The sequence below is a fragment of the Lagopus muta genome, chromosome 2 (assembly GCF_023343835.1).
Source record: "Lagopus muta isolate bLagMut1 chromosome 2, bLagMut1 primary, whole genome shotgun sequence".
NCBI classification, from domain to species: domain Eukaryota; kingdom Metazoa; phylum Chordata; class Aves; order Galliformes; family Phasianidae; genus Lagopus; species Lagopus muta.
In genome coordinates, this window is record NC_064434.1 from 59,300,394 (window position 1) to 59,328,252 (window position 27,859).

Genomic DNA, 27,859 nt, shown 5'->3' on the forward strand with positions numbered 1-27,859 from the left:
AGAGAATGGGACAACACCACTGAGAGGAGAAGATAAAATGGGCAAGCACATTAAAACACAATCCCAGAAAGCGTCCTTGACTCAAAACCTTTGCAGCTGTACTACAGCTCACGTGCTGACTTTGGTATTTGCTTCAGTGACATGATGGCACCACAGCAAGCTGTGCTGCATTCTAGAATGCTTCAAAAACACGAATTCTTAAAGAAAAAAACAAACAAACAAACAAACAACAGTTAAAAAGAAGAAAAAAGAAAGCCTTGAAAAATTTCAGTTCTTAAAATTTTAAATGGGAGCTGTGGGAAGTGCTCAAGGTTTCCCTCCAAGTTTTTTGAAGATCGAGCAGAGAAAGGGTTAATCCCAAAAAATAAAAGAGCAACAGCAAATCTGACTACACGTTTGAAAAAGCCTATAAAATGTTACAAGCAAAACAGGAAAGCTTGTGTTAATAATGCATAAACCAAAGGGGGGAAGAGGGGGGGGGAGCTCCTCGTTTAATGGCATGGCGCTTTATCCCCGCAGTTCGAACGAAACACGCCGTGGCTATCAATCCGCGACACCTCGCAGCAGCGCGGCCCGGAGCGCTGCCCGCCCGGTGTCGGCCCCGCGGCCCCCGAGCCGCGCTGCTGCCGGGCGCTACATACCAGCCCGGCTCAGCGGAGGCCATTACCCGCCCCGTCGTCATGGCGACGCTAACAGTGAGCCCGACTTCAAAGGCACGGCTGTAATGTCAGCCTGCCAGCAGCCAGAGGGAGCGGTAAGGGGACCTGCCCGGGCGGCCCCAGCGACAAAAATACACGGACGGCTCTCCGGGCAGTTCCGCCGTCCTGCGGGCTAGCGGCGAGTCAGCAAAGGAGAGGGAAAGTAGTCTTCACTTTTTTGTTCCAGATTCAAAGAGCAATACTGATTAGGAGAAAACTGTCGCAGGGAAGGAGGAAGCTGGCTTTCAGATTTTGCCGCTGTGCAGATCCCAGCACTAAAGACAAACAGTAATAGAGAGAGATTGCCTCAGCTCATGCACTCTTGCCTCATCAACATGCTCTTACCAAGCACGACATCACTACACACTTAGAAATCAACGTGTGGAGCGGCCCTGCAACCCAGCAGCAGGAGGGCACGCTGCCTGGCAGCCACCAGCTTGGTTATGGCTGCTGCCAGCCCGCCTTGCCTGCCCTCCATGGGGTGGTGCAGCTCTTGTCCCTTGGCCTGCTTCCCTTGGAACCGCTGCTGCTCATCTCAACCAGGGAGTGCAGGAGTCAGCCCCTTCGCGTCCTTCTCCACCACCCTGACGTTCCTGCCCTCACCAGAAAGGCAGATTCCCTCTGACAGGGCCCTGTTCGGTCATCCACATCCCTAACAGCACCATAAGGAGCACACCTGCTCCTTTTTGCCACTGGAGCACAGCACACTGCGTGGTTGAACCACGCAACTCTTCCCAGCTAAGGTACAATCCAAGGCAGCGCTTGCTGTTAGCTTTTGCCACCTACCCCTTTAAGGCTGTCACACACACATGCTTGAGCTGAGTCCAGTGCTCGAGACTAAGCAAGTACCCAACTGAGTTTGGAGGGGCAGCAGCAGCCCCTGATCTGCTCTTGGTTGATCACAAGTGTATATGGGTTGTGGGCTACAAAAAATCCAGCTTTTGACAAAACTGAGCCCATGGAGTCTATACCAGAGTATGCTGGAATGTAGAGCCAGTGAGACATTCAGATACACACAAAAGGTACGCAAAATGTCTTAGACTGCTAGGAAAACAATTCTTTTAAAAGACTAAATATAAACAGGGTTGGGATTCTGTTTGTTTTTGTTTTTTTTTTAAACTTGAACATATAGCTGATGGTGTTTTGTTTCCAAATTACACTTTACATGGATGTGGGTGGTGAGAAAAAAAAAGTGTCAGTCTATAGGTGCTCTTAATTACTCTTCAAACCCATAGTGTCACTGCAGACTGTAAGTGACAGAAGACAGCGCTCACTCTGCGTGGCTAGCTGACTGCAGCCCTCTGACCACATCTCCATGGAAATGGAGGTCAAGCAATCAACATTATTATACAAGAGGTGAAAGTTCGTCGTTTTTCTGGCAAAAATAAGGTAAAGGTTCTGCAGGATTTACTTCAGTCTGGCCTGTACTGCTGTGAAAATAGGCATTAAAAAGCAGGCACTTATTGGGTTTTTGTTTTGTTTGTTTTGTTTTTGTGACAGGTTCTTCTGTAAACTAACCAGTAAAAACAGAAGAGCTAAAGTGTATATAAGAAGTGCCTTTCATGGGATCTGGTATGCGACCTCTGCCTCTTTGCAGCTGAGGAAGATCCCTCCATGGCAGCCCAAATGGCCACTTGCACTCCAAGCTGCTGACAGAGCACTAAAGAGCCCTCTCGCCAGAGGCAGAGGAAGACTTAGAGCCAAAAATATTCTCTACTTTGTCATACCTCAGAATATGAACAAAAAGGCTGTTACTGTGATTTTCAGCAAGACAAAATGTCTAACGAGCCATGCTGGAAGAATCAGCAGTCATTTAAAAACAACAGTATGGTGTGCATGCAGCCTTCCTAAACCTTCTTTAAAAGCACAAGCAAAACAAAGGAAGAGTGAAGACAGAGGAAAAATGGACTATAAGACGATCCAAATGAAGCAACAACTATGAGACGTTATTAAAAAAAACCCAAAACACAGATCCTAAAATTTTATAGCCCTGTTTCAATAAATCTTGAAGAACTGTGCTGAAAATTGCACTGAACAACTTTCCTTTTTTTTCCCTGCTTTCATGTAGGTATCTAATGATACAATAAACAAAGAGGATGAGGGAAAAAAAAAGCTTTTATGAAGTTTTCATTAAGCACTATTATTAAAATCCTGACACGGTCTGTAAATTAAACAAGGGAAAGAGAGATCTGGAGTTTTTCTTCTGTCTCCACTGCAGTACTCTATGAAAAACTGGTAAGGCTTTCAGTTAATTATAAAAGTCAAAATGGAAGGGTAACATTTGGAATTAAGCTACCTTCCATATCATAATGAATTAGTTGAATAAGGCTGCTGTCTGCACGTAATCCATACACCGTTTACCTATATAATCTTGTGAAGTTACTGTGATTTTACAAGTAAATCTATGTTTGCAATTCCTTTATTTCCTGAAAACTAGTGCTGGCCAGAGTCTATTTGCAGTTAAATAACAGTAAGAATGTTTTAAACTTCTTTCATTACTTTTAGCGCAACGTGCGTTGGCAAAATTTGTCATCTATGATACTATAAATGTAAATGCAAGCTCCCCCTTTCCAGTGCTATGACATGAAACAAGCTTTGTTCTCCTAACTAGGTCCACAACTGTGCATTCAGCAAACCGTACTAAAGCTTACGGATGCATAAAGTATTACTACAAGCAAACACATAAACTTATACTCTCATGTTTGCTTATCTTTATATTACTTCCCCAAATGTTAGCTTAAATAACATGGCGGAAGACGCACTATGAAGTGAATTTCTCTGTCGAGGGGAAAAAAAATAGCATGTTCATTTATAAATTCATGCCACTTAACTAAGATGTGAAATAAATGATCCAGAATGACATATTTTCCTATACTAATGCAGTTCTTCAAACGTGCCTCAAAATTCAGGCCCTAGTTCTAATTTAGCACAGTAGGTCTCATTTCATAGGTCGAGATGATTAAGAGGGTCAGCTGCAATTGTTTGCCTGGAAGGAAAGAGATCAAAAGCCTAAACACTGGGGCTCTGCAAGTAGCCTTTTCCTGATGTTACCAGCTTTTCTATCTTGATTTCAACCCTCTACGATGCTTCACCCCCTGAAATTACATTGCCAATTCAAACAAGACCCTCTTGTACCAAGTCCTGTGAGACTGGAACCGTATTTGGCATTATGGAGGAAATGGCACATATTGATTTGCATGGTGTTCAGGAAAACCAATGCAGCGAGTTACAGCGTTAACAAAGACAAATGAAGAAAAAGGCCTTCACTCGGTATTTTTATCTGTCTATATATGTTCAAGGTAAATTGATAGCAGTAGCTTATGTACATGTAGCAAACACACATCAGAAGCACTTTTCATATGCACAAATTCTACAAAAGCCATCATGATTTGTCTTCTTCAAGGGAAGACTTCACAGTGAATCTAACACACAGCTCCAGCCAGGGAAGGAAGGTTTCAGAGAATTAAGCATTACAGAAGATGTTTTCTTGCAATCTAATATCTGAGAGAAATTTTTGAAACTGTTTCAAACTTCAGGAAAGGAAAACCAGAATAGCCTCCCACACTACAGGCCTGACTTCACTGGGATTCCAGCATAGCACTAAAAACAAGCAACACACAACAGACGCTTAGCACTTGTGCTACAATGGTGCAGAATCCCCAGCAATAACGGATGGACCATAAACAATCAGACAAAGCATTGTGAAACCTGGCCTAAGCTTAATGCTGTGAGCAGTGACCGCATGGACATCTGCTTACACAGCAACAGGACCACTAGAAGCCAGTTTCTAATAAAGACTAATCATGGTCTTGTTTGGTTGGTTTTTTGTTTTGTTTTGTTTTTTCTTTTAAAAAAGGAAAGTTGTATTAATAGCACCAGAAGCCAGCACATTCCCAAGCAAGCAGGAATGGACGCTAGAAGAAAAAAGAAGGGATCTACTGCTAGGCTTCAGATGTTGCTGGCTGTAGGGAGGTGCTGTGTTTAGTCAAGATTACGAAGCCAAGGTCACCTTTCAGGATGGCTGGTGTACCCATGTAAAGGAGCCATTCTGGGAAAAAATAATATCCTATCTTACAGGAATACTTCAGGTAAAAATAAAGGAAAGAAAAAACATTTACAGTGTCTCAAGTACTTCCTGAAATGGTATCCGACTAAACAACAAACAGTCTTTTGTCTTATTTTGTGTGCCAAAGGACACAAAGGACCCCAAGGTTCCAAGAGATATGAACAAAGATAGGGACCAGTGAATATATCACATTTTGCAATTTATAGTATGCTATCAACTCAAACTTTACAAACAGCCAAACCCATTTTGAGGCTTACGCGCCTTTTTAAATGCTGTATGTATCTACACATGGTGCGCAAAATGTTCAAAAAAATAAAAATAAAATATTCCCCAAATCCAAAAAAAAAAACCAACTCAACCACCCTCCAGGAATTCAAAAGTCTGAACCAGTTTAGAATTAGTTCTCAAATGCGTAACCTAGAAGTGCTGACTTGGAAGTGGAGGCAGACTACAAGGACAGCTAGTGCCCCTTCAAGCACAGTTGGTTGCCCCTTCTGAGGGGACAGCAGCCTCCAGAGGGGCAACAGCTAGAGGGGAAAAATGCTTCAACCACCCAAATTCAACCTTGTTTCTTCAATTCTCAAGTCAACACCAATGCTGTTCTGGCATTTGGAGCTGCAAAGTACATTGAGGCAATTGCTCATGACTTCAAAAGACGCTGCAGGAAAAAACTACTAAGACCTTAATATTCCACCCAAGACAATATTGGCCTATTTAAACACAAGTTTTTGCAAGGTTATCCACTACTGGGATCTATAATCCCTTATCAGGTTTCCCAAGTAAATTTCACATAGAGGTCAAGCTAAGTATTTCTTTTCACATTTCTAAATTTTTCTAGATCCTAAATGAGTGATTTTGTTATTACAAGCATACTAAATACACTCTGAAGTATTTTGAAAATGGAAAACTTTATGGAATAACCAAGCATCTTTTTTTTTTCTTTTTTAACAGTATCTAATAAAATCAGTTTTAATACATCAGTAGCAGCCTCAACACCATTTTTAATATAAATATCATCATTCCAGCAAGGAAAACCAAGCAATTCTGTAAAGCTCAAAACACAAGTGATTAACAACAGGACTTTCTTTTCACATTACAAAGTTTAATTTTAATAGCAAGATAGTCAATTCAAGAATCAACAACTTTGATTCACTGCATCAGTTCATCCCTACACGCACAGCACGTGCTCAGGGCAGCACAGCACTACTTTAATCACACTTCTGCTCAAAAGTGAATGTAAAAGTTGACTCTCTCAGGGAATCCATCTGATCACCTATGTGAAAACTTGGCCCCACTGAAATCAAATGTAAAAATACATGGATGTTGAGTGGGCCAGGATCTTCAATACCACAACATTACATGTAAAGTCATTCCTCCAATGATATCATAGAAGGGATATTATTTCGGAGGAGCTTCAGTGGCTCATAAAGGATCTGTCTCACTATGCAGACCTACTCCGGGCCATAAACAGATTGTTAGATACAGAATCTGTATGAACACAAGTACCAACCAATGCTTTGCACCTCAGAAATACATACACTCAATACCTCTATACATATGAGTTGCATGAAACTTATTTGCGCTACAGGTTTATTACATGGAATGACAAGACCAAAAAAGAAACAAGCTAGCAACTGCACTTGATCCAGAATTAAAATGACTTGGAGAGAACAGCAACTTTTTCCAACTCTATGCATAATGGCTAAGAAAAGCATTTGAGAAAGCTTAGTCACTTCTTTGCAACTTGAAGCTTTTTTCCTTTTATTCCAGGCTTAAACAAAGTTCAGTGGGGCATCAAACTGCCTCAGTCTTAAATTACAGTCTGTACTTTAAAATAGAATGCATGCACCACATGTTCCTGAAGCTAGAGGGTGGGAGTGTTATTCACTGAAAATTGAAGGCTTGTTGAGTCAATAATCTTCTTTCAGAGAGTAACAATTTTCAGCTAAAATTTCTTGACCCAAACAAAGGAAAACAAGATCATTCAGTTATTTTACAACACGGCAGAAGAAGAAAAGTAAGTGGGAAAGAGGCATACTAGTCTTATTCTACTTGATGGAAAAACAATGGAAAATTTAATTCACAAGTATTACTTACATTTCCTTTTTGTTCATATTTAACCTACTCCCAGTTATTTGCAGATGGAGACATGCACAGAAACAAGTAACCACAGGACAGAACTTACACATACATCTATGAACTGCCCACTGCTTTTATCTCCCAAGAATTACCAGGAATTCATTTACAGGTTTCCATGTCCAAACAAACCTCCTTTTTTCTTAAACTGGAAACAACATCCTGAATTTTAAAACACCACTTCAGTTTGAATTTTCTAATTTGCTTATCTGCAAACAATCCAACACTGTCTATAAAATGAGAGGGCTGCTGCACCATCTCTCCTTTAATACTCGTTTTTCCTTACCGAAAGGGTTACAGTCCTCATTAATATTTACACTGTGGTTGTGCCCACATCCTCAACCATCAAGGATTCTGAGCTAAGCTTTTCACATGAATGTCACCAGAGTCCCTTGTCCCAGGAAAAGAGGAGGTATTTCCTAACTGTCAGCTACAGTTTCTCAAACTATGCTGGGAATTCTTTTCCTGGCTTAAGACTTCAACCATAAACAACACTTGTTCAGGGAGAACTCCCCTGGCTGGAGATGATTTTCCAAGCTACTTTGCATTCTAGAAGTTACACAAGGAATGTGAATTGTCAAACCATTCCATGCTTTTCCTCACAGCCAGCAACTATTAAGATACATCCAAAATGATGTTGATCCATGAGCCAAGTATATCTAGTCTTGTATTTATAGCTCATCACTAGTTCTCAACAGAGGCCTTCTGAAATCTACAATGAGAAAAGCATGCTGCACGGAAGAATGAACATCCAGCACTCCATACATCCTACAAAGGCTCTCTAAAAATGATGTGAAACACAACTGTGAAGTGGCTAATGAAGTTGGGTAGGAATTGCTGAAGTACCGCTTCCCACAGTGCCAAGCATAACGAAACAACACATCTTTAAGGTTTCAAACAACAGTACGTACTATTTGAGGCCCTCCTTACTTTGAAGCTCATACACCAAACCAGAGCCAGCTAGAGTGAAACTTGACAAGTCATAGTACTGCACATGATACAAAGAGTGTTCTACCTCTGTGCCAGCTATTGTTTTGCTTCACATGAAAATTCTTGTGCCTCCATGTGAAGACGCAGTGAAAAAGTGACGTCGTAGAATTAATGTGTAAGTGCTCCAAGTGTGAGCGACCTACCAAGGCACCAGTTCCCTCCACTTCAGATACAACTTTCTGCCTTCAGTATCACATGAGCAATTACGCAGTGATTCAGCCCCAAACTAACCCAGAAATAAAAAGAATTATTTCTTAGCTAGGTCGACTCCCTGAGTCACAGCGCTGACAGCGGAGGATGTGAGAAGGCGCAGATGGCACGCTGTGGGCACATGGCAGGGCTGCAACCAACCTAACTTACAGCAAAGCCAAGCAGCTGCAGGACCTCACCTATAGGCAGCAACCAGAAGAAATCAGCAGAAACACTGGTTTCAGAAACTTGGCAATCTTGGGTAGGCCATTTGACCTCACACATCAAACAACAAGCACAACTAGCACTGAGCAAAGAGAGAAAAAAAAAAAAAAAAAAAAAGAAAAAAAAAGGACTATATTAAAACAGAACAAACTAAAAAAAATCCAACATCTATCTGAAATGACTTTCGTAGTGATACCAGTAAAAAATAAATAAATTCATCCATGTCTTCTGCCCTTCATTCTACCACCACAATCCAACATGAACATGGACCGAATTACTCATTATGGCAAAACAAAGTATTTGTCTTTGCAGGCACACACACACAACCAGTGCTGACATAAGCTCCTTTCTTGCGAGAGCAAACTTGCAGATACACCGTTCAGAAGATTTTTCCTGCAAGTCTGCTCTATCTTTCCCACAATAGCAGAAGTGTGTATTTTGTATTATCCCTTAAACCTCAGTAAATATATTCTGTAGAAGCTGTTCTCCAGACAATTGCATTCAGGCTTCTCCCCCTTTATTCTTCCACTCTAATAGGGAACAGTTTCTGTTTATTACTTCCTTTCCTTCACAGAGTACCTAACTCCCATGTTTTCTCAAAAGCTTGAGATTTCCTTCTAATTGTGACCCCAACAAAAGTGCTCGGAGCACTATTCTATGCAACTTTTCATTTGGGCTCTCAGTGACTCCACATGGTAAAAGACCTCCGGGTCAAACCCTTCAGATATCAGAGCATTTAGGAGAAGGAAAGGAAGCATTGTATAGAATCTGACAGGCCATTAGAAGTAGCTAATAAAGCCATATTTTGTTTGTAGCCATTTGTTACCAACCCACATTACAAATTTGTCTGCTTTGAACTTTATGGGAACATTCATGCCAGGACTTTTATATACAACGTGTGAAGGAAACGGAACAACCATTGAGCTGTTTAGCTGTGCTTACTGTGACACAAACCTGCTGAAAAAACTCTCTAAAAGGATGACACAAGTCAGCATTCAGTGCTGCAAAAAGTGGCCAGCTCCTCTTCAAATCCATCAAAGGGAAACTCTTTTTTTCAAAGCCACATCAGAGAACACCATTCAGCATTTAGTATTACATCTCTTTTGTTGTTTTTAGAGATTCGTATAAGCTTGCTATGTAGCTGCTGTGATTTTACACAATGCCCTTAAGAAATAAAAAGATAACGGGCAAACTGTACAAATATCAGAATACCATGAAACAAAACATACCCAAATTTTATTAAAAGCGTAAAACCACTGCTCTCATTTCAAGCTTTAATATACAAAGACTTACTGACTACCCTCGAGAACAGCATTATCTTGAAAACAAGCTTAGGAAGCCACATTTAGCATCCCAAAATGACACTATAACTAGGAATACTAAATGAGAAATAGTGATCACTGAATTTCATAACCAGCTGAAAATTGAATGCAGGCCTCTTGCTCAAGGGGAAAAAATTGTTTAAATGGTCAAGCCGTCCTTACCCCCAGTACTAAGCATTCAGATCTTCATCACGCTCACCGTACTTTGAATGCATGGGCCATTCCTCAATTCTAAGGCATTTCCTTTGGAAGTAGGTGAGTTTGCTCACAGTACCGAAAAGACAATGTCACAATATATGAAAGGTTCCAGATGGTCTTAAATGTGGCAAACTCTACTGCCTCACATTCTCCTCCCTATCCAAATGGAGGTTGGGGTGTTCAGTATGTAAGCTTTCCGGAAGCGAAGGCTCTGAACAACAGCATTTACAACAAACCTACAGTATAAGCTACACTGCCACAATGGTTAACATTCATTGTTAATACCACCAGCTTACTCATACCTAGAATAATAATGAGCTACTAAATATACCGAACACTTAGGGACACAGATAATACCCAACAGTCTGCTTAGATACTGTGGTGACAGAGGTAGGACAGAGCATGGATTAAAAGTAGGACGATTGTTTAAGAAAAATTGCTGGCAAATTAGAACATTATTTAATAAATAACTAGTTCTATCTATCCTAATAAACACTGTTCATGAAAAATTGAGGTAAGAACTTCATTTTAATTTAACTGTTTTTAAATAGCCGTTGCCTAAAGAGTTTAAATAGCAGTTGCCTCCTATTTTTAAAGTAATTGCCAGCACTCATTTTTGAGACGAGTTCAGAGAAACTGGTCTTCTTAAAAAAAGTTTTCCTGTCAAATTAACACTGGTTCAAAGTAAGCAGATAGCTCTTCTCACACCAGTTTTCATAGTTCTCCTGAAGCAGGCATGTCTCAAACATCATGTAAAGAATTTGTGGCATATGTACTCTCCTGGGTGCCTAAGATATAACTTTAAATGCTGTGAAGATGTTTATTACCCTACTTTTAAGAACTGACAATAGCGCCATGTGTCAGAGGAAAAATACACAACAAACTGCCAGACTTCACACATACATTTGGTGTTTTGATAGGTAAACTCTTCAGAAGAATCTCTCTGCTAACTGGAAATTAATACCCAGTAAACCTGCGAAAACATTCTGTAGGTTTGCAGTACATTATTCCAAGCTAAATGTCACAGAGCATATAAACAGTTTCCACCTTTTAAGCTGAATGCAATGTCTTCTTGTTGGTTGAAATTCAGGCTGCTGTTCTAACAACAAACAAGAAAATCTCCAAACCAGCAACAGAATACAGAGCCAGAGCCAGAGCACTTTGGCAATTACCGTAAAATAAGACCTTCAATAACACAAGTAGCTGCAGTATCTCTGTAAAGTGTACTAATGTGCGCTGTTTTCCCCCACAGCAGAATGCAGAGAGCTCAGAAAACAAAGAAAGGTTATTCCACAATAATCCCCCAACCAAACAATCAACCTTGCCCAAGTATCACTACCATACCCACTACTACACTTCTGTCTGTAGTAGTAGACCACTGCAGAATTAACATGTCAAACTCATTATTTATGCTTAAGGTTTGGAACAAATAACTCATGGTGTCAGCATTCTAAATCAAAATATACTGAAATCCTTGGAAAACTGCACAGAAAAAAAGCCTCTTCCTCATCAGATTGTTTCGTGCAAGTACAGAATTCCTAAAGCCCAAAAGAAATATTGATCTATTTCCTCTGTGCAGATATAAATGTGCACAAATACAAAACATGGATGTGGATAGTGACATTTTGAATCAGTACAACCCCTAAGCTAAGTCCACCACTCATATACAGGTTCTCATCAGCTTGTGAACAACCTTGTTTATAATTTAAAAATACTGAACTCAAAGAAAAACATTAATTTCTTACTGGTAAGCTCGATGGTCGTTCTTGCTGGATTAGGTTCAAGTCTTCATGGTTAGGCTTTCCTGGGGCCATAGGGGGTTGAGATCTGGTTCCATAGCCTTCCTGAGACATGTCCTGCAAAAATAGTTGTAACAGAATTATTAACTTGATTCAGTAATTACAATTAAATTCACTTCACATAAGGGTGAAAATATAATGCTGCAATGAAAAAATCAAAAAATAAACACCAAGTTTTTGGTAGTTAAATCTCCTTGGAAAATATCCATAGGTACCAGTATAACTAACACAGTTTTTGAAGAAAACTGATAGAGTGGCAGACAGATGTGCCTACAGGTGGCGTGGAATCAGACCACTGGTAGGCAGACTAACACATGCCAAAAAAACAACAAACCTTCTCAACCAATGACCCGCTATACTGCAAAAGAGGCATGAGCACAAAGTAGTCAAAACTTTCATCCTACTCTTAGATGAGTTACCAAGCCTTCTGATGAAATACTGAGCCAGGTAGAAGGACTAGACTGCAAATAAAGTTGTAACCCTGCTGCGTCATCAGATGCCTGTAACAATCCTGGATTTACCAACACTATGACTGAGATGGCTTTCAAAAGCTGCCTATCAAGTGGTGGTAAAGATCACATCTGCTGGAGATGTGTTGCATCCAATGGCTTAGAAGGAAATATTTAATTGAAAGCCGCTCCAAAGCCTGTACCAGCAACTGAGGGATTTTCCTCCCAGTGCAAGCCCAAGCAGTCTTAGGTAATGGTCTGGCACCAGCCTTGCTGCAAAGGGGCAAGTGGGGGCCAAAAAACCCTCTCCCACCCCATATCCCACAGCACAAACTTACTTGACATGCAAGATACTTGCCTATTACAAAGCCCTAGATTCAGGCTTCATTGTAGCTGCTATATTTCACATTGGCAGCTTCTACACTAACTGAGCAAGGAAAACAACTGAAAGCACAGTACCTCCTTCAGCATGGGTAACTGGCAGGGAAAGCTGAAAAACCAGTTCTTGACTGCTAGAAAAAGATATCACACCTTAAAGGTTTTTCTTTGTTGTTTCTAAGTTTTTCGATTCTCTTTTCCCCTTCCCAAGCACACTGGAGGTTAATTTGCTCCAGTCATCCCCTTGCATCTAATGCTTCTACTGACACCCGCAAGAGGCCGGGCAGGGGAGAACAGGAAGGGACAAGGAGCTTTCTCTGTGCCACCCCCACCTGCACCATGCGATCACACTGCTGCTGCTTGCAGAGGCTGCTCTTGCAGTCAAGTGTCCGCATCCACACAAGTCATTGCTCGCACACAGCCTGCACAGACCAGTCGCCTTGCAGAGCAGGAAAGCGTTCTGTCTCTTTCTGAGCCCCGCTGCTGACAGAGACATTTGTTAACAGCCACACTGCTTCCATTCAGCTCCTTCCATTGCTTTGAGCTCTCCTGAGTTACTTCAAGGGATGCAGAAAACTCAGCGAGGCTCATAAAACAAAACCCAGCAAAGCTGGTCGGATGTAAACCCAACAACGAGAGATCCGATCCGCAAGCCTGTGCCAAGCCAAATCAAGAAGCACTTAAAAGGCCAGCACTTCAATGTGGTTACCAGCAGAGGGTAACAATTAGGCTTAGGGGTGACAAAGGCTGATGGCTGAATGATGATTATCCCCTGTGACCCCCCGCATGCCCTCCGCCCAGACCGCCACTTGTCACACAGCTCTCCTGCTGCGCGCACCAGCAGGTTCCTGTGGATTAGTGGCGAGGTTTAAAACCAACAAACGGCACAAGGCCGCCATTCAGCAGCCTTCACCCTGCCACAAAGGAGGAGAAAGGTGCAGGACAGCTTCACAATAGGCAAACAAATGAGCAAACCTCTGCTTTCCCCCTCATTTCAAAACACACGCGCGCACTCGCGCACACGCGCACGGCTGTTGTCCCTGTGCAGATGCCTGTAACAAACCCCGCCACGGAGATCCAGGCTTCCAGGTCACCTTTCTGTGCGCTTCTCTAATTCTTTACAGATGAAAAAACACCGAACAAGAACCATTTGTTGGAACAGCAACAGAAACAAAAGCAAAAATTATCCAGAAACAACAGAAGCGGTTAACAAAAAAACATAAATGTAATATTTGCTTGGGAGACATCATTCTGGAAACACAATTACTCCTTTTTCTAAAGAGACACTACAGGCTTAGGACAGTTTTTCTGAGAACGAAAAGAAAAGCCAGGAGCCTTTAATTCCTCACCAAGTACCAAGCATGGATTTCCCATTTGCTAAATTTTACTTGAAACCTCGCTCCCTACTTAAATTTCCACGGGAGAGGAAGAGGAGAGTAAAGAGCACAATTTTTCATAAGAAATATCACACGTTGAATGGAATTTACTTTTACCTGAGTACTGAATGCTTTGAGATGTCTTTCCACATACTGAAGTGCACATAAAAGAATGTGAACATTACAGCCTTTGTCTTTTTAATTGCACAACTTCCATAATGCCTTTCTTTCTGACTGTCAAAAAATCAAATTGATTTGCTCAGTTCTAGATTAGGTTTGGAAGCAAATACTGCAGTGGTTGTTATGATGAGGATACCTGCGCGCTCCAAACGAGACTGAGACCACACAACTGCTGCCCACACTCACTGTAACGCCACTAGATGCTTTGATGACTGCAAACTTGGGAAGTGGCTCTTGAGAAATGAAAAACTGGTTTGCTCTCTAAGCTTGAGGCACAGGAATCTTCCTGAGGAAATGTGCATGGGATTGTGTGTACAGCTTTCTGTGTTTATACATATGTGCTGTCCAATAAAAACAGTCAACTTACATAATAAACATGATGACAGTTAAATCGTAGCGCGTTACACTAAGAGGTTGGTTTCATAACCAATGTAGTGTTTAGTTTCATCCCCTCTGAAAAACAGGAGAGAGAAAATCCCTAGTGTTTTCCTTCAGTTCTTCATGTTGGAAAACGTTAACATGCAGCATATTACTGAATAGATAAAATGGATTTTGAGAAAGAAATAAAACATAAGGACAGAGGTGTTAGGGTAAACTGTCCATCACTGAAGAAACGCACATTCTCTCTTTCAGTTTAGAAAGGTCATTTTTCTTTCTAGCATCTAGGGATGGATTTATCAGGAAATGACGGGAGGGAAATTAAGGGAAGAGGGAACATAATGCTATGTGTGCCACAGACATGGCTAAAAGTCCCCTACTGATATCAGAACTCATCTTTTCCCAAGATCCCTGATTTTTTCCTCTGACTTCCAGTATTTTATCCATCAGTGATACCATCTTTCAAAGCTGTGATTTTTTTTTTATCAATCACAGAAAATCCTTCTGCCCATGGAAGACAAGTATGTATGAGTACAACACAGAGGAATCCAAGCTTTCATAAACAGAAGGCTACAAGTTTCCACTCAGAACTTCCCAAACTGGCACCAATCCAATCATATCATAGCTGGTATAGCACAAACTGTCAACAGAGTTGTAAAATAACTAAAAGCAGGGTTTCCCCCATCAGATTTTATAAAAGGCGCTGGGAGAAATAATCAGCAAGTCATAAACATGTACTCTACAATATCTGAAGTATAACCTGTGTTTAAAAAAATCTTTATACTGTGAAATAGGTAAGCCAAAAAAAGGAAGAAGGAAAAAAATGAATATGCCTGTGTATACACAGCCTAAAACCTACATATTGGTTAAGTTGTCCAGATATCAATCATTGATAATCATTGTATGATTATGGACAATAACAATAACCAACTGCTTATCATCCACAGAGCCAGTTATTTACCTCTTGCTCACATGTATTTTTAGCTTGGGCTACATATTGCAGTGGTGTATGGAGCTCATGATGTGTATCCTCATGATGAGGAAGAAAGAGAAAGGTATTTTCTTAGCTCTTGCTCTCTGATATTGTATTTATTTTTTCAACTTTCTGTCTTTAGTTCTGGTATGGAGTGTCACTAAGCCAGAGGTTTCAAGTGAAAAAACTGGGTTGCAGGGACGTCAAAGACTCCTGTTCTTACTTTCCCCAGTCTTGTAGCTGGGTACCAACATCTTACTGTGCTGGGTCTTCACACGGTCACTCTGTGAAAAGGCGCAACTTAAAGCTTGCCGAAGATAAACTCCCTGCCTCCCAGCTTTGTTCATTGAGCAGGACTGGCCTGGGAAAGTTGGGTGTTTCTACCAGTCACCAAATTGCAGCTCAAGTCAACTGCACAGCAACCTTCTGGAGACAGCCACAGATAGACAACCTTTCCCTTTGTGATGAGCAAAATTAGTGTAATGCTTTTGATCTCTAGCTGGACCTAGTTTAAAAAAACTGAATCTGTACACATCTATGTTTTCTCTACAAAACTGAATGAATGTAGCACTAGGAATATGCAAAGCCATGTAGATGAAACACACACTTGTTTTAAGTTCTGATAAAGAGATAAGATCTAATTATGATACAGTTTGAATTTTTTTTAAATGGGTAATGAAAACATAGTAAAATCATTAACGTTTTAGGGAAACCACATTTAAAGAAAGGCTGAGTGAGAAATATCACTCAGGCTTCATGCACTTCTATTGCAGCAAACTGCAGAGGAATAACATGGCCACTCCAGAAGGTACGTACCACGACGGTTAAATTGAAGCAAAATAATTTATGGAATATATATAGTACTCTTTACATTTCAAAAGCTCATTAAAAACTATGCTAGTGCTTGTATTCTTGTTTTAGTTAGTTTATCCGTAGAAGACTTCAACTATGAGAGCACTGAATTCTACAGCAATGTGACAACAGCAAAATTGAAACCAAATGTGTTTTTTTTTTCCCCCACACCACCTGAGAATGGAGCTCAGGGCTCAGTTAAACACTCAAGATAAATATACAGCTCTACCATATAAGATTATTTTACTCATATCTGATGGGATACTATGGAATAGAAAAAAAGGCAAGTGATATGTTAATGGCTATAGAAAGACGTACCTTGTTATCACTTACCAAAGTATCTTTGTGTGCTGTGTCATTAAATAAAGATTAAGACATTTCTCTTTATTTTCATCCTCATGCAAAAAGCTACAATAAAAAAAATATTCCTCACCTAAATGGTACTATATCCCTATACAACCAACCTTGAGCTCAATCCTAACACCTAAAACATCAACTCCCAAGTTGCTCACTGTTTGACAGCACAAGAAAAGCAGCAAAGGACAGCCAACCTGTTAGAGGAATATTGTAGGTAAGGCTGCACTGCACTCAGGAAAAAATGTTATGCCTGGGGCACATGCAACACTGAAGTTCATGGAAGCAGGCAACAGAATGCAGCCCTGTGGGAAATGGTCCACAAAGGACAAAGAAGTAGAGAACTTCACCTGAATGCCAGGCAGATGGTCTGCAGAGGTCCTATGGGGCATAGATGGATTCCTGCAGAAGATCCTGGGTCAAGAAGAAATACATCCATGTGCCTTGAACTTTGAAGTTAATGAGTCAGAAAGGGGGGAAAAATAGAAAACAACTAAAGCCTTAGAGAAAAGGAAACTGGTATCTTGCAGCTGAAGAGCACTGTGTTCAAGTCAGCAATCAAGTCTCTTAACTGCACAGAGAAAACAGGTGATGCCAGGAAAGAAAGGCTTGGTAGGTGCCACACTGTAGGTTGATTACAAGTGCAAAACAGTAATCTCCTTCAGCATAACAGTGCATATTTAGGTGCTGAAATAAACTCTGCTCATTATCAGAATACCTAGATCTTTTCAAGCCAAACCGCTACCACCAGAATGAAGACAGTTGTCCTGAGGTACACTGAGTACCTGAAGAAATTTGGAAAACCTGCTAGTTTGGATACTTGAGATGCAGACCAGCCATCATCAGAAAGACAGCTTCCCAATCTTCCCCAATGTACTTAATGCCATCTCTTCTAGGATATCTTCACTTGCATTCTGACAACTTACTGTTTCCTAGATCACTTTTTTAAGCTAATTCAAATATAACCTACAATGGGAACATCATTTTTTTCCCTTCATGATCCCCGTTACCACAGAATGACAACCAAGCTAAGCCTCAAGACACAGGAGGGAAAAAGAAAAAAAAAAAGTACTTCTTGCCTCAACTGTTACAAATTATAGTTACCTTAATTAAGCAAATACATGATTAAGGCTAAGTCCATATGCCATCTACTCAAGAAGCTATTAGAAACTCAGACTATTTAACTATGGAAGGTTGTTTCCCAGTAGAATACACTGAAAATGCACCAAACACACACAGGGTCAAAAATAGCGTCCCTCATCCTAGAGGAAGGAAGTTATTTGTTTGGACAGATTAGTTTAAGTCACATATCAGGTAATCTGAGACAACTAACATGAAAGATGAGTCCCTCTTCCTAAACATTCTAGTCCATTTTTACATACGTCTTGTCTATATGGCCTCCAGGAGCCACATTAAGCTAGTGATGCAGGAAGAGCTCGAAGATGAAATCATTCTCTGAAACCCTTATCTTGCTATTCTCCTTCCCCCACTGCTGCATTCCATGGATCACAGAGCATATCAGTAGTGGATTTAATCAGAAACAAGACATTTCTTCTAGCTTTCTTCTCTCATACTTGTAACATTCCACATGAAAAAAAAACACCCCAAGTTTGATGTTTGTATTAGAATGTGACTTTCACATTGCATAGCCTGATAAATGGCTTTCAATTTTTAATTTACAGGCAAAAAAAACTCAACAGTAGAGCTTCTCCTTTTTCTACAGACGTAAAATTCAAGTGTGAATAAAGAGATGATAGCAAACCTGAAGATGTAATCTGGGAAATACAAATATAACTTGGGTAAAGCAAGTATTTTATTTCCACGAATTTTCTCATGTTTACAGAGCTTTTTGAACTTTTCCTAAAAAACCATACAAGACCAGACCATGCAATCACGCTTTCATTTTCTACACCCACTATTTCCTTTCCCTGCCCATCCTTTAAGTGACAAAGCTATACTTAAAAGAAGAATGAACAAAGAAAAGAGTGCTGGCAACTTTCATGTGTCCTATTCTTTCTTTCAGGATGAACCACCACACGAGGTCTCGTGCCACTCGGTGTCCTGCCCTGCCCTTCCTAATGCTCTGAGCTCTTCAGCAGGCCCAAGGCACTGAAGGGGGTTGCCAGCCCCAGAGGAGCGCTGTGAACCCAAGACTGAGCTGAAAGCAATAGAGGGCTGAAGTGGAGCAGCAAGTGGAGCAAATGGAGGGCTGAAGTGGGCAAGAGTCATCCCCAGACGCCTGTTGGGGTGGAGGAGGCTCTGGGAGCATACGGCTGGCTGGCAGAAACCAGGTCAGGGGACTGCCCGCAGCTTACCGCAAGCTGAAATCCTGCAGCCAGCTTACGGAATAAAGAGAAAAGCTGCACTGAGAGCAGCTGCTACCTCCAGGCGAACAGAGCGAGGGACCCAGAGAAAGGACTTCCGTGCTTCAGGCTGAGAAACATCTTTGCAGCAATTTCTTTGGGGCCTATCTTTATGAACCAAGACTTTACCCGAAGGCTCATGAAAACCTGCGACTCTGTAAGGAAGAGTTGCGAGCTGCTCTGACAACATTGCACTGTGGTCACATCAAACAGGGAATGATGAAGAGCTCTGGTTGTTTATCTGTTCTTTTGTTTGTTTTCCTTCCCTAAATATACGCCTATATTATGTCACAGGCAACACCTGTCTAACACTAGTTAGTGCATCGGGTTTTTCCCTAGTACTCCACCACAGAGCCTCTTAAAAGAAATGACAGGCGTGAGGTTTGACTACTGTTCAACAACAGAAGAATCCTAAGAAACGGAACCGAAATTAAGATGAAGAAAAGCCTGTAGTAATTTTGGCATGGAGGGTTTTCTCAGCCCAAACCTACTATCTGGGTTGACTGAAATTGTTGAAATGTAAGAGGGTTTGCATGGCACATTTGGGGCTGCTGGAAGCAGAGTATTAACTACATTACTGTCCTCTCTAGCTCTTCAGGCTGTGGAAAAAGAGGACCATACGAACACAAGAACGCTTAAATCCAGCCACCACATGGAACAGTTCTACTCCAAGGAGTAGAAAGTGTGCAGAAACTTACAGAAAGAGAACAACAGTTTAAAGGTGGAAGCATCTAGCAACAGAAGCAATTCAATGGACTGCACAACACAACAGTATAGGCCAGCACAAGCAAACTATTTATTTCATCTTTATGATAGAAAAGCCTTCAACACCATCACCACAACCACAGTGTTTTCAAGACAGAGTATTCCCAAGTGGGCTGCTGTTGGGAGTAGCCAAGAATGGGAGGATGTGGAGAGCAAATTGTGAAAACTTAAACCTCTTCTGTGACCAGACCACTGGTCTTTAACACATCAATGAAAAACAAAGCAAAAAAAATCAAACCAAAACTGTGACATTCACTAAATGCTGGCAAAGGATTTCTAGGAAATATAAGAACAAGAATCTCTCTTTGTGAAAATGACAAAGCAAGACCTTTGTGAACTCCGTAGGCAGAGAGCCAAAAAACATAAACCCTTTATACCTACATTTCATTTTTTATCTAAAAATATGTATGCAAAAGACAGGTTGTAGATGGGTACTCAGCCATCAGGGAGAAGTGTGAGGATGAGGCTGGACTTTTCCGTCGCCTGATTACTGAGGAACAGTATTCCAAAAGCTGTTCTAAATTGCACTGTAATAGAAATGCAGTAAAAGGGAAGTACTGGAATGGACTTCCTTCCCTGTGTCTGTACATAACATAAATGCTGACCTATATTCAGATAACATCGTCTTAGCAACAGAATCCCAACTCAAAATGCAAAAAATAAACCAAATGTATGTACTGCAAACATATTTGCATACTAGAGAAAATATGAGCAGTGAAGAAATACGGTAGTAAGTTTTATGCCAGGAAATATTAACACACTTATTTTCCCCACCTCTGAGGAAAATAATATGTGTTAATTTAAAGACCATAAAAGAACACTGCTGCATTGCAACTGACCGTAAGGTATAATTTACAAGACCACTAAAATTTGGAATATACATTGCTCTTATAGAAAAACAAATCATCTAGATTTTCGGACTTCATAACTTCATTACTTAATTCGCTGTACTGTCTCAATTATATTTCAGTTTTTTTCTTAGAACAGGGTTTGCGCACTTACATTATAAAATATTTGCATATGCACACTTGTCTATGAACACCCATTAGATTAATGGATCATAAAGTAAATGGTTATTATGTGATCAGGTAACTTTTGAAAAACGTACTATTCTGGTTAACTTACAACCAAGTTTCAAAGGTACAGACAAAATTATTTCTGGGATATTAATTTTGATTTCAGAATAACAGTAAAATACTCATTTAATAACAAGGAGAGTTGTAAGAGGAACAACACTAGTCATGATCACTCATCTCCTAAAACAAAATAGTTTTTTTATCAGTCTGCATTCCAAGAGTTTTACTATCAAGTTAATTAATAGACTCCTACGCTAATATCTAAATGCCAAGCAGTTAATGGCATTGAACTATAAATGGCTTTGTCTTTGCTCTTGTAAGGTTATTTTATAAAGCAAATGCAATTCTATCACTTCAATGATTTAATGCAGGCTTTGTGAGGTTAATATTCCCAAGCAGTTGTAGAATAAAGAACTGCTTTAATTAACCTTCTGTGATTTAAATACTGAAAGAAATCAGAATTTAGAAACTTTAAACAATACCACTGTAACAACAACAATACTACCATTCTGTGGATCAAAGCCAAACCACTAACTGATTTGAGAGCACTGAAAAGCACATTTACGCATGTGCATCTCACTGTATTTGTAACCTTGAAAAAGACAGAACACACTTTTCTACACAGAACATACCAAATCCCTGACAGGTTTCACATAAGTTTTTGTAGCTGAGGTGAGAAGTCTTTCCATTCAGGATTATTTACTTATAAATACTATTTTCTGGAGTTGGTAAAAAATAGGAGCTGCTTTTGAGCTGCAGAGATTTTTTGTTACTGTTCACTGAACCTACAAACTCGTTGCATGCAAGCAATTGGCTGCTTACAAAGAAGTAGAGAACAGGAGTTAAGACTTTCCTCTTCCCCCAGACTAATTTGCTCTTTTCCCAGTTTAGCAAAGAGGAGGCTCATATTGCCTGTGGTTCCTGACGATACTGTGCACTAACTTCATTTCAGTACAAGAACAAAAAAATTCCCTGATCAGGACTAGGGCCTCTGTATCATTCATCTTAAAAGCCAATGAGCTGTGATACATGCTTACCAAGTTCAGAACTACAAAAAATAAAAAAATTCTCCAAGTCTGAAAAATTAACACCAATTATAAATCGAGATACAAACCACGAGGGAAAAAAAGAGAGGGCTTTGACACTCTTCCTGGTATGAGACAAACTGCACAGAACAAACAGCACCTTCCCCAGATGGACAAGAAGCAGCTATTCCCACCAATGGGAGAAGATGTAGCTCAGCAGGAGTCACAGTTTCACCAAACTCCTGGGCTGATTAAGTAAGCTCAGCCAGAGATAAACAGTCACAGGCTCAGCACTAACTTGGTGTTACTATAGCATCATGCTTACAAGATAAGACTTTATAAAAGCAAAAATTAGACTAGCTGGCAAAGATATCAGTTAAGCATTCATTGAATGCATACCAGTTCAAACGTCATTTGCTGTTCCCAAAAACATTACACACTTAAGAAAGGAAAAAAATAAAAAGGTAAAAATTAACTTTATGTACAAATACTGTTCCTAAACTTTTCTCTCTTTTTCCTTTTTTTTTTTTTTTAAATCACAGCACTGTTTAGCAAGGTAAAGAGGCTACTTTTTTTTGGAGGTTTGGCCATTGCTAGCTTGCCTAGAAGTCAAGATTTGAATGCTGGTGTGTGAGTTTGGAAGCCTATCGCTGAAATCCTGCTTCCCCACTCCTTCCTCCTCACAGGTCTATCCAAGTTTCATTACAGATACAAAAATCAAAGCTGTATCCCGATTTTTGATATCTGTCTGATATCCCTAAAGCAGATTAGCAACAAAGTGCTCAGTGTACCAAGGCAGATGTCTTTATTAAAAAAAAAGAACTTATACTGTTTTTTTTTCCCTGACTCTAAATTCAGGCCCCATGGAGAGGAAGCTGGAAAAGAAAGGAGAAGTAGTTATAGAATAGTAATGTATGATGACTTCGACCCAGCCACTTGCTTGTCCAAGATTTCTCTGCTTGCTATGCACTCTCAGATCTATCTTGTACAAGCCAACCAACAAAGATCCAACAGAAATAAGAGTTCTTAAAGCTACAGATTTGGGGTTGAATAGTTTAAAGGAATAACTTCCTTGTATTTTTTTTTCTACCTTGGCAAGAAAATTATTACTTTTAAACAGAAAATAAGCCCAGCGTTTCAGAACAGCATGCAAAGAGGCACTAGACACCTCTGCCGTGAAGAGAACGGAAGCCATGAAGGATTTATGGTGCACAAGAAGCAGTTGCCACTTGCTGTTCATGATGGCAGGCACCAATCTCTTCTGAACATTAAACTTGCTTATGGGTTCTCATATAACTATAATAGCCAACATTCACAAAGAATGCTTTCCTACATGGTTGGCAGCAAACGTCAATTTAACACACAGGCGTGATCTTTTCCAGATTTCCTGTGGTTCATAACACAACAAATGCTAAGAGCAGCCACTCATCTAGTGGTGGATGAGTACAACACAAGAGTTAGAGGACAGAAGGACAAACAATCCTTATTATAACTTTAAGCCTTGGGCAGCTGCACGTTACATGTAAGCCCCACATCTAAATTCTGCAGGAGGTCAGACTGAACTATGGTGCAGTCGAATGCTAATTTTGTGTCAGTTTCTAATAAAAGAGTGGGGATTTTATTAATAAGAATAATTGAGTTTAGGTATAAAGCTTTAATTTGTACTCGCTGAGAACTATCTGTGTTCTTACTATATATTAAAAATACTAATGTATTTTGATATTTGCATGCTACACTATTATTCCTAACTTACAACAATGGCATTTTTTGTACTATTACACCCCAAAACAGCTTGCCAGCATTAATTACTGTGCTGCTTATTTCACTGTTAAAGGAACTTTAGCAGCTCGTGTGAAATTGGAAAACAAAACTTCATCCTCATGGTACCAAAATCACTTCAATAATTTGACGCATTTTGCCACAATACAGTTTGTTCTGTTTTCATGACAGTCATACAGCTTGGACATGAAAACAGATTAATTAGTTTCACATTTTGTTCACATTTTCAAAGACTGCTTCAAACGGGGGTAATGCTGTCTCTGTCCCACCTTGCACTGACTCAGCGCTACAAACAGATGTCCGCAGGGAACATTTCCACAACAGTCTCAGGCTGCCGACTGAGACCAGCTCAAACCATGCTGCCAGTTCAGAAACAGACCTGAGATTTATGGCTCTCAGAGCCCCCTGAACAGAACCAAGTCAATTTATTCCAGTCATTAGTACTGAAACAAACATTTTATGAAGAACAACATGGCTCCTACAAGAGATCTGTCCAATGTATGGCCTCTCGTAGCAGCCTTCAGAGCAGCACCCCATCGCTGTTTTCCCACCCCTGTGGCCCTAAGCCTGGGCTCTCTGCACAGGGTTACTCCTGAAGGGCACACAGGTCTGTCGCGTGCAGGCCTCAGCAGAAGAAAGCAGTCCCCCCCATCCTGCTCTGACTCCTGCTTTCTATGTGCAGAAAGCTGTCCGTAGGGCACTGGAAGAATGTGCTGATCCACACAGGATACCACATCACAGAATATCTGCGGCCCCACAGGATAGAGCTTCCTTCTGGAGAGTCTTTGGGGTAGTGCCCAAGCGAGGCACGTGTGTCTTAATGCATTTACACGGGCAAACAGTGATAGGGCATGGGAAAATGGCTTTAAACTAAGAGAGAGGAGATTTAAGTTAGCTGTTAAGGGCAAATTCTTTACTCAGAGGGCAGTGAGGCACCAGCACAGGCTGTTCAGAGAAACTGTGGTGCCCCACCCCTGAAGGTGCTCAGGGTCAGGTTGGATGGGCAGCCTGAGCTGGTGGGGGGCAGCCCTGCCCATGGCAGTGCGGTTGGGACTGGGCGGACTTTAAGGTCCCTTGCAGCCTAAATCATTCTGCAATTCTATGATCTCTCTTCCCTTTGCCCAGTGGACATGAGCATTGAGTTAACACAGATGGGAAAGACGGCTCTCCACTGTAAGCTCTAGGGTTTGGGTCAGCTTTTAGAACTTATTTAAATAAAATGTGTTAGCAAGGGCATCTTGTTTGTTTGCTTGTTTATAAAACATTTTATCCTTTTATTTAAAATGAGCCTGAAGGACGTGACTGTTCCTTTAAGGCATTTCTTAAAAAGTCACAGTAACCACAAAGGAATGGTTTAAAATGACACACACATAGCTCTTTGTGCACACTTAACCAGGAAGAGCAATGCTGCATAAAGGTTCAAGCACCTGATCCACGTTAAGGATCTGCCACACCTTTTTCTCCTTTCAGTCTGATACTTGCCTTTGAGAACAAGGATCAGCATAATTTTTGCTCCAACCTGAAAATCAGTGAGAAGAAAGCTTCCAGGAATGCTTCAAACAAAAGATGACTTCAGGATAACAGTAATGGATGTAGAATAAAATCACCATTTTTGTTCTAACAAGGTTGAGATCATAATTATTTTTTCAGTTCTGCTTTTTCTGTCAAAAAAAAAAAAAAAAATGATAGGGTCCCAACTCATAGAACAACATATTAAATCTGTAAGGTATGATCCTTTCTCAATACATACAAATACATGCTACATAAAACAATATATAACACAGCTATTTCAAAGCTACTTGGAAAGTATAATAACCCAAAATATACATCAAACTATCTTAACAAAATAATGTTTAATGATGACAGTTTAAGCTTGCGATTACATTACATCCTGGAGAAAAAAACAGCACTACTAGTTATGGCAAAAGATTTAAAACTGCAAAAACAGCTGAAGCGTTTATTCATTTATATGCTATTTCAAGATGAAAAACCCTGCCAAGGGCAACACTCTAGTAGTATAACACATCCTTCTCTTTTTTTTTTCTTTTAAAGAGCACTAAAGGTTAAAAAAAAAAGTGTTAAAAAGCACGGAAATACCTACATCTACTGGCAATATCTAATGATCAATGAATCTGATGCTCCTTCAATAAATATGCTTAAAAATAAAGCTCTTCCTTTAATGTGTTTTACACAGCAGGTCCTGATTTGAAGAGGAGATGACTGAGTCTGGCTTACAATACAGCTGTGTAATAAACTATGCCAGTATTAGTATCAAATCACCCCTTAAGAAACTTCCTTTCTGCCACCAAGCGATCCATTTTACAAAGATCTGAACAACTTATAGTTTAAACATTCAAATAAATTCCATTCTCCTTCTTCCTCTCTATATTTATTTCAAGAATGAGAAGCCACTAGTCGCTGGAGCAGACCCAGAAATTATTTTATCCGTTTACTTTTATTGACAAGATTGCATATTGCATCCAAGTGAGTCAAAGAAAAGGAGCAATAGCCTCATACATCCACAATACGTGAGAAATGGAGATGAGAACCAATTCAAAGGCACAACACAAAGAATTATACCTGACTGCAGCAGCTCACTCACATTCTAATAGTGCAAAAATACAACATTATCTGTATGAAACTTGGTATCAGTTTTCTTCACATAATAAAATAGTCAGTTCAACACACTGCAGGATTTCACATAAAATGAAACTGGTGGCACATAAAAGCCCACCATCAGCCCAGAATAAACCCTACTTCCAGTCTGATAGTCTCCAAAACAAACACACTGGCATAAGCCTACAAGGGAAACAGAAAATACAGTAGGAAAAAGAAGGCAAATTACTGAGCAGTCCCCTTTCTCTAGTCTGGACTCTGTTATCTGGAAGTAAAACCTGTTGAATTACACTTCCATCACAAAGTATGTAGTCACGGGGATGGCTTATTTACCCTGAAATAGGACATTAAACTTCTGCAACTCACAACTGCTCCTGTTACAAGCAAGTTCAACTTTCAGTCTGTAAGGAACTGAATAGGATTCACAGATGCCTACACACACTGAGTCAGGAAAGCTGATCAAATTGCACAGGGCATACTCTTATTTGCATTTGAGAATACTTCAATATCAGTTAAGACTTATTAAAAGTTTCGTAATTGAATTTTCTAATCAGCTCAGTCAATCTATATGTCTTGAGGAGAGTAGAGTGTGCAACTTTTTTTTCTGACAGCAAGTGAATGAGAAGGATCCTCTTGGGCATTTTCTCCTACCTCAGTACCTACAAGTAAACAAATCGTGTTTCTCCCTGACCATAAAGTGGAGTGAAAAATAATTTCTGTTTACCTGTTTCTAACTGGGAGACTTTGTGCCACCCAGACTTCAATAATCGTTCACAATAATTGTATTCTTTTTCCTAAATTAATACTTTTTTTTTTTTTTTCTCTTCAAAATTTTCCTTGTCAAGAAGGCAGGCAATCATAGTAAGCATTTTCCAAGACTGGCAAATAAAAGAATACCTCATTTTAAAGTTAATGAGCATTTGGGCATCATTCAAGGAATAGATCATGAACCACGTAAATGGTCTTCAAATTCAGTTTTCCACTGTAGCAACAGAATGAAAGGAATATCCTAATATGACAGTCAACTAAATGAATGCCTTTCATGTTACTAGCTACCTTGAGCAGCACTGTCCTTTTATTCATACCTCCTTACTGATATAACTTCATCTGTTGCCACATTTAATATTTAAGCTGTAAACGTTCTGGAGGCAAAGACAACCTTTTCTGTTGTTGTGTAGAACACTTTGGATAATAACGTACTAAGCCACAGATGAGGCTCCCAGGAGCTACTTCTTTATTATTGGTCATACTCTCTAGGATGAATACTTGTAGTTTACAGCTTACCTATGATTCCAACTAGCCAGTATGTAGCAAAAATGTCTTCAGAGGCCACGTTCCCTTCTCAAGGCCAACATGCTGAAAGTATCAACTTGTACATTCCTCAGAATTGGTGCAATTCAGTAGTAGGACTTGCTAATGCCAATTTTGATCACAATAAGCAACAAGAACCAAGATTTTTTTAAAAGCGGTTAGCAGAGTACAGAAGACAGGAATTAAATTCATTTGCAAGCCAAAAAGAAGAACAGAACTAAGGATGTTAAGACCTAATGTTAAGAACTAATAATTAGTCCTTGTAAGATTGAGATTGCCTCGCATTTTCTAATTGACAGTATTAGATAAATAGGAAATGGTGTTTTAAGAGCAGGGAGAGAAATCAAAATACGCTAACTGG

At 40.1% G+C, this 27,859-nt stretch overlaps 2 protein-coding genes across 2 annotated transcripts in view; both read right to left on the bottom strand.

The window, feature by feature from the left end:
* Positions 1–27,859, bottom strand: part of ZDHHC14 (zinc finger DHHC-type palmitoyltransferase 14) — a 515,017-nt gene that overhangs the window by 414,992 nt on the left and 72,166 nt on the right. The window lies entirely within an intron of this gene.
* Positions 1–27,859, bottom strand: part of ARID1B (AT-rich interaction domain 1B) — a 318,747-nt gene that overhangs the window by 210,804 nt on the left and 80,084 nt on the right. The window contains 1 exon segment of the mRNA XM_048935631.1: positions 11,570–11,680. Coding sequence (XP_048791588.1) covers positions 11,570–11,680 — 111 coding nt within the window.